General features: G+C 43.0%; 1 protein-coding gene across 1 annotated transcript in view; it reads right to left on the reverse strand.

Annotated features, from left to right (window-relative positions):
• Nucleotides 1-2086, reverse strand: part of LOC101585316 (vomeronasal type-2 receptor 116-like) — a 73307-nt gene extending 71221 nt beyond the window's left edge. The window contains 3 exon segments of the mRNA XM_023707209.1: nucleotides 671-1003; nucleotides 1005-1475; nucleotides 1802-2086. Of these exon segments, the coding sequence (XP_023562977.1) occupies nucleotides 671-1003; nucleotides 1005-1475; nucleotides 1802-2086 (1089 nt within the window).
• Nucleotides 2087-6654: the final 4568 nt, after the last annotated feature.

Genomic DNA, 6654 nt, shown 5'->3' on the forward strand with positions numbered 1-6654 from the left:
CCGGGGAGATGGCTCAGTGGAATAAGCGCTTCCCTGGCAAGTGCAAGGGCCTGAGTTCAATCCCCGGTTCCGCAAAAAAAAAAAAAAAAAAAAAGAATGTGACCATTATGTATGCCTAAAGTGTACAAATAAATTTAATTAGCAAAAATATTTGTAGAATCAAATCATAAAGGTGGAACAATATAAAATAAGGAAAATGTGTTATATGTACAGCAGAGAACACTGCTCAGCCATGAAGATGACCGACGTGAGCTCTTTCTAGGAAAAAGAATGAACGTTTACTCCCTAACATGAGGTGCAATAAAACAGTCACAGAATGTTAAATATCAAACGATCTCTGTAACACAATATAAGTAAGAAGAGCAAAGGAGAGATGGCTGGGAAGAGGGAGTTAGAGTAGCAGGCACACTGGGAATGCGGGAAGGGAGGGAAGAAGGGAAGAGGAGTGAAAAATTAGATGGGAAATCGTCACGAACCAGTTTAAAACATGAATATACCTTTTATGTATTACGAACATACAATAACTGCAAAAACAAAACAAAAACCACGGTGAAGGTGGTGCTGAATTCCTGTTTTAAGAAAGGATCCTAAAGTAATTGTCTGGGGACACTTAGAACCCTCAGGAAAGGCCTCCATAACAGGGCACCACACCCAGTGGAAGACTCATCACCTGCCAAGGGGAGAATGTGCTCCTTTCCCCACTTCCTACCAGCTGCATTTGACCTTGGAGGAGCATCTCGTGGAGGGCGCGGGCCACCGCATACACAGCATTGTATGTATTGTAACTCGCATCACTCATGGCTGGGTTAAAACGATTCGCAGGCAACCGCGCCAAGGAGGCGTTGGCTGTGCAGCCCAGCAAGGCGCAGTCAGAATCAGAGATCAAGCACTTGAAAGTCCAGTACCAATAGCGACGGAAGAAAGTGTCTCCTGGGTACCTGGAGGGATCCGCCATCTGGAGAAAATGTTCAAAGGCAGAAATCTCCTCGCGGTGATTTGAAAAAAATGATTGTCCCATGGAATGAGTCAAGGATGAACTTTTGGCCAGTCATGTCTGTATGCCACTGTGAGTTTGTGACCCAGACTCTCCATGTCACTAAGTGGAGCCCTATTTTATAGTTCACATCGTTTAGACTCTCAGGATCATAGTAAACGATGACCACGTTTGCAGCGGATGATTCTCCAGCCAAGAATTCATGGTGCTGTGTATGCATGATATATGACTCAGCGTGATTTGAGACCATTTTCACAAATGCCACACAGACTCTGTTCCTGTCCATCTCTATTCTGACATCTGAGAGGAACTGAAGCCCTTTGGAGCCTTCTGTAATGACCAGCCCCACCCAGCTCCAGCTGAAATAAAGCATCAAGGACACCATGCCTTGGGGCAGAGACGACTCCCTTGGGGCCACTTGATAGAGAGAAGCAAACTGGCCACGGTCACTCAGGATAGGGTCAAAAGAGCCAAAGGTCAGCTAAAATGAAAATTGAAAGTGATGAGAATAAAGCTGAAGCAAACACGATCATAAGCATGAAGGTGATTACCAACCAGAAGGCGAGAGCTGTTCTTCCCATTAGGAAGCGATCTCGCTTCCTGAGAGCTTTTTTACAGCTGACTAGACCCTGACTTTGTAGAAACTTCTGTCCTTTCCGCCCCTCCCTCTTTCTGCTATAGATGAAATTTCTATGTCCTTACTGTTTGAGAGTGATCCCTGAACCCAGGGTCCTCGTCCTAACGTCTTTAGGAACGCGATAAAGGCGACAGTACAGACCTGATTCCCTCACGCCCATGCCCCCTCACCTGAGGGAACTTGTAGAGCTCCAGCAGGGGTCCGCTTTGGGCAGCTGTGGCCCAGGACGTTCCCGTTAGCAGCGCTACAGCCCTGCTCTCGCTCCCACAGGTGTAGTTAGGAATCCTGCGCTGTCCCGTGTGCAAAATGAGGACATTTGGCACTGTATTCCCATCACTGTAAAGGGTGTTGTGGGACTCATAGCCCAGAGACACGTTGGGTAAAAGATGGGGATTCCTGTTGATCTCCTCAATGGCAAACATGAAAGCCAGAACATTTTGGTAGCTGTTGGGCATAAGCCTGCATGGAGAGCATAGAGGTCCTTAGGGAAGAGACAAAATCTCTGTCCTCGAATCTCGTCCAATACCACTTAGGAATGGATTGCTTGTGTTCCTCCGTGACATTGTTATACTGAAACGGTGAACCGGGACATGGTGGCTTTAGAAGCCTGTGCTCTGGAAGGTAGGTGTAGTGTTTGATACATTGTGTCAATTTGGGAATTTGAAGGCATGAGGATTCCACTCTGTGGGGCGTGGATCCCAGCCCTAGGGTATGGAGGACCAGCCCTAGTGCATGGTGTTTCCACCCTAGTGGTGAGGGGATGCCCTAGAGTGAGTCTGCACTTAGATGATGCATAATGGGAGTTGGGGAAGGTTTCAGCGTGCCACTTCCATGGAAGATTTGGTCTTCAGGGCCACACTACTTCCTCAAAGGAGTTCTGATATTCGCAGCCATGCCACTTCGTTGGAGGAGCTGTGGTCTTATTGCTCAGTGTGGAAGGAAGGGAGAGAGGGAGGATAGATGTCACAGCTGTTGCTCCTTCCTCTGGTTTTCTCTGCTTTGCACTGCCATCAACTGCTGCCTTCTGCCTTGTGCTAATCTGCGTTGGAGCCAGCTGGGACCTCTACTAAGTGGGAGCTAAATAAACCCTTCCTTCCTTAATTTTGGGGGTCAGGTATTTTGTTCTAGCAATGAGATAAGGGTAACTGAGACAATAGATAACACTAGATGGTTAGATAAAACGTAAGTGTGCATGTCTTATGAATGATACAAGTGCCTCTAGAAGAAGGCAAGAAGAATATGAGCCCTCTTTTGTATGAGGACCTGTTGACATGACTGCCACTCAAAGTAGGGTACAGAGAAACTGTTAATCTTCATAACACCCACTATATAATGTAAATCATTGTTATTTTAAACATGAATCTTTTTTTGTACAGAAAGCTGTTTAAACATCTGAAATAAAAAACACCCAGAAAATTTAATGTGTTCTCGTAACAAGTGCTGGCTTCTGTACTGTCATTCATTTCACATTTATTTTATTTTTTTGCAGAAGCAGGGATTGAACTCAGGCCCTTGCGCTTGCCAGGGACGTGCTTATTCCACTGAGCCATCTCCCCGGCCCCTCATTTCACATTTAAAGCAAACTATACAACTTACATTCTTGGAGGCATTTAGTACCTTGTTCCTGCCTAGATGAGTTGGTCCCAGTTAGGAAAGGAAATGGATGAACAGAAAAAGAGATTATATTCATGGTCATTTTGTAGATACCACCCTGTCTCAAGAAAAACTAATGCCCATATTAATATGTCACTAAACATTTTGTACTGTAGAAATGATATTCACTGGAGTGCAAATACCAGTGAAGGAGGAAGAGGAGCAGGAGCGGGCGGGAGCAGGTCAATGAAAGGCCTGGGACCCTCCGAGCAGTTGGGCATCTGTGTTTTGCTTTTGCTGCAGCAGCCCGTCAATCGTGGCTCCTAAGCCTCTGCCCTATGAGTGCTACCACATCTGCTGCCTTCAAAAGGAGGAGGCTCGCATCCACTTCGGAGCCCCTAGGGAGACAGGATATTGGAAAGGCAGAAACATTTGGGAGAAAAGGAAAGAAGATCCTGGAACAAAGACCTTAGGAGGCTGAGAAGCACAGTGTTGTATAGTTTTCAATTTACGTTCTTTTTTAGTACTTGTGTTGTACCCACGAGCTGTCACACTGAGGGAAATCCCCAGGTGCTCCTATGTCATTTAATCTGAGGCTTTGACTAAGTCACTGAGGTCTTAGTGAGCTGAAATTTGCAGTTTTCGTTGAAAATTGGGCTGAAATTTTCAGGCTTTGTTGCTCCAGAATGTGAGTGCTGGGACTCCAGACATGAGTTGCTCACTTTTGATCTGTATCCTGCTTGATTAAAAAAAAAACATAAAAGTAGTATTTATTCTAGATAGAATACTACTGATTTCTACTGTTTTATTGGAAGGAAAAGGTAATGCTTACGTTTTTGCCAATTTTGTATGCTATTTATGGTAATTTTAACAACTACTTTGAAGAAAACCCTATTCAATAAAACATCCATTGTTGGATTCATATCATCTTGTTTTTTAAAAATATTGCTGTGCTTCAAATTTTTGTTATTTTTAAGATAAGAAAAAAGAACTTTGGCAGAATCTGGGAAGCCTTCAGGACTCTGGTAAGCTCTGACCTTCCTTATCCCAGAGCACATAGATGTGGAGCTTTAGATGTGGCCAGTGCAACTTTCAAGAACTTAGGAGGACTGTGAGTAGTGTGTGGGAAGCAGGAGAACTGCAATCTGTTGTCCCAGCAAGCATAAACGTGGGGCTTTCCTGGTGTCACTTAAGAACGTTGGCTAGGGCTGGCCAGATAGCTCAGCAGACTAAAGTGCATGCTTAGGCAGACATAGGGACCAGGATTCTATCCCTGGAATGCCATGCTGAACTCACCACCCCAGGCATGATGAGTCAGGAATTGAGACTGGGTGTGGTGGCGCATACCTGTAATCCAACTGCTTGGGAGGCTGAAAACAAGAGGATCACTATAAGTCTAATCTGTGTAGTGTGACTCTATAAACCCTGTACCAAAATACAAAAACAAACAAAAAAGAAAAAAAAACCCAACTTTGGCACATCCTAGGCAGCCTGTGGGACTCTGGTAAGGTCTGACCTTCCTTAGCTCCCATTGTGCAGGCGTGGAGCTTCAGTTGGTTCTGGTCTAACCTTTTAAGAAATTTAGAGGACTCTGTCTGGCCTGCAAGATATAGGAGAGCAGCAATTTGTGGGCCCAGCATGGGCAGGTGTGGAACATTACTGGAGCCAGTTAAGAAGTTTGGCGGCCTATGGGTCTATCTGCATGATTACTGGGTGCTTCAAAAATGCCAAACATAGAAGCAAAAGGCAATCTCAATCTTCTAGCCTACCCAGAACAAATCCAGGTGACAAAGACATACAAGAATGTACAAAGCACACACCTGAAATCTCTGAAATGATAGCAACTGAAGTAAAGAAAGAAGTCTATCAGGCTATAAAAGCACTAAGATCAGAAATAATCACTCAGGTCCAAAAAGAAAGGATAACAATTGCAAAAGAATTGCTCAGCACAGCTAAAGAAGACATGGATAAGAGAATAGAGGAGAATAGAAAAATGATGGAAACACTGAAAGAAAAATATAGGAACAAAATAGAATGCATGAAAAAGATACAAACAGATATCCAGGAAATTAAGAATTCCATTGAGGAAAGCCTATCAGAATCAGGGAAGATTTTTCAACACAATCCATCAAATCAAGAAGGACTTTGAGTGAAGAATTTCAGGTTCTAAGAGAATAACTTCCAACCCAGATTGATGTACCCTACTAACCTATCAAATTCAATGGCACATAAAATCTTTCCATGACCAAGAACAATTGAAGGAATTCATGATCATGGAAAGAAGCCTACAAAGAGAACTGACAGATATTCTATTTTTAAAAATTTGGGCAACAAATGATCTGGTCAAGAAGATTATGGGGCCAAAGATGTAGAGTGTGCCTAAGGAGAGTCACATGGAGAGAAAACACTCTCTCAGGCTTTCACAGAGAGCACATTGTCCAAACAATGGCCATGACTCACCCACATGGCTGACACTGACAAAGGATCTACAATCTGAGGTACAGGATCTCAGGATAAATCCTGACCAGATTTCACTGACCTTATCAGATCCAAAAGTTACAACTCTTGTTGCATAGGTCCTGCTTTATCTTGTTCTTAACCATCCAGCAGAAAAGTATAACAATGAAGTATAAGAAGTAAAGCCATGCTGTTATGTGGAGCTGTAGGGGACTCACATCAACAATTTCTTTTTATTTTTTTTCATAATTTTATTGATAAACAGATAGCAATGAGACAGTTTCAAATCAAATCGCTAGGACAGTTTCAATAACTAACACACTACATACATTCTTCTTAGTGGTTAATTGCTATACAAGACGCGAACTTGAGATCTTATTTACAAACACCATTAGAACAAATCATTGATTCATTAAGAGAATGTAACTATATATCTATCCTAACCACTTTGAATACACAGATACAAAATGGACATTCATCCATATACCCTTTTTTTCTAAGTTCCGTTATTTGGATATTATAGGTGTGTAAACTCAGCAAAATATTCTAAAAGAGTCCAGTAGCCCATAATAGCATTGGATCTTCTGTTTAACTGGCGATGTCAGAAATTATTGACCTGAGTCCCCCACAGCTTAACATAACAGCATGTATTTACTTCCTATATTTCGTCTTCATACTTTTCTACTGGATGGTTAAGACCAAGATAAAGCAGGAGCTATGCAACAAGAGTTGGAGCTTTTGGGTCTGAGAAGGTCAGTGAAATCCACTCAGGATTTATCCTGAGATCCTGTACCTCAGATTGTAGAACCTTTGTGAGTGTCATCCATGTGGATGAGTCACATCCATTGCTTGGCCAATGTGCTCTCTGTGAAAGCCTGAGAGAGTGTTTTCTCTCCATGTGACTCTCCTTAGGCACACTCTACATCATTGATCACTTTCCTCTTTGGCCCCATAATCTCCTTGATCAGAAAAT

Source organism: Octodon degus, unplaced genomic scaffold (assembly GCF_000260255.1).
Source record: "Octodon degus isolate 3935 unplaced genomic scaffold, OctDeg1.0 scaffold00282, whole genome shotgun sequence".
Taxonomy (NCBI): domain Eukaryota; kingdom Metazoa; phylum Chordata; class Mammalia; order Rodentia; family Octodontidae; genus Octodon; species Octodon degus.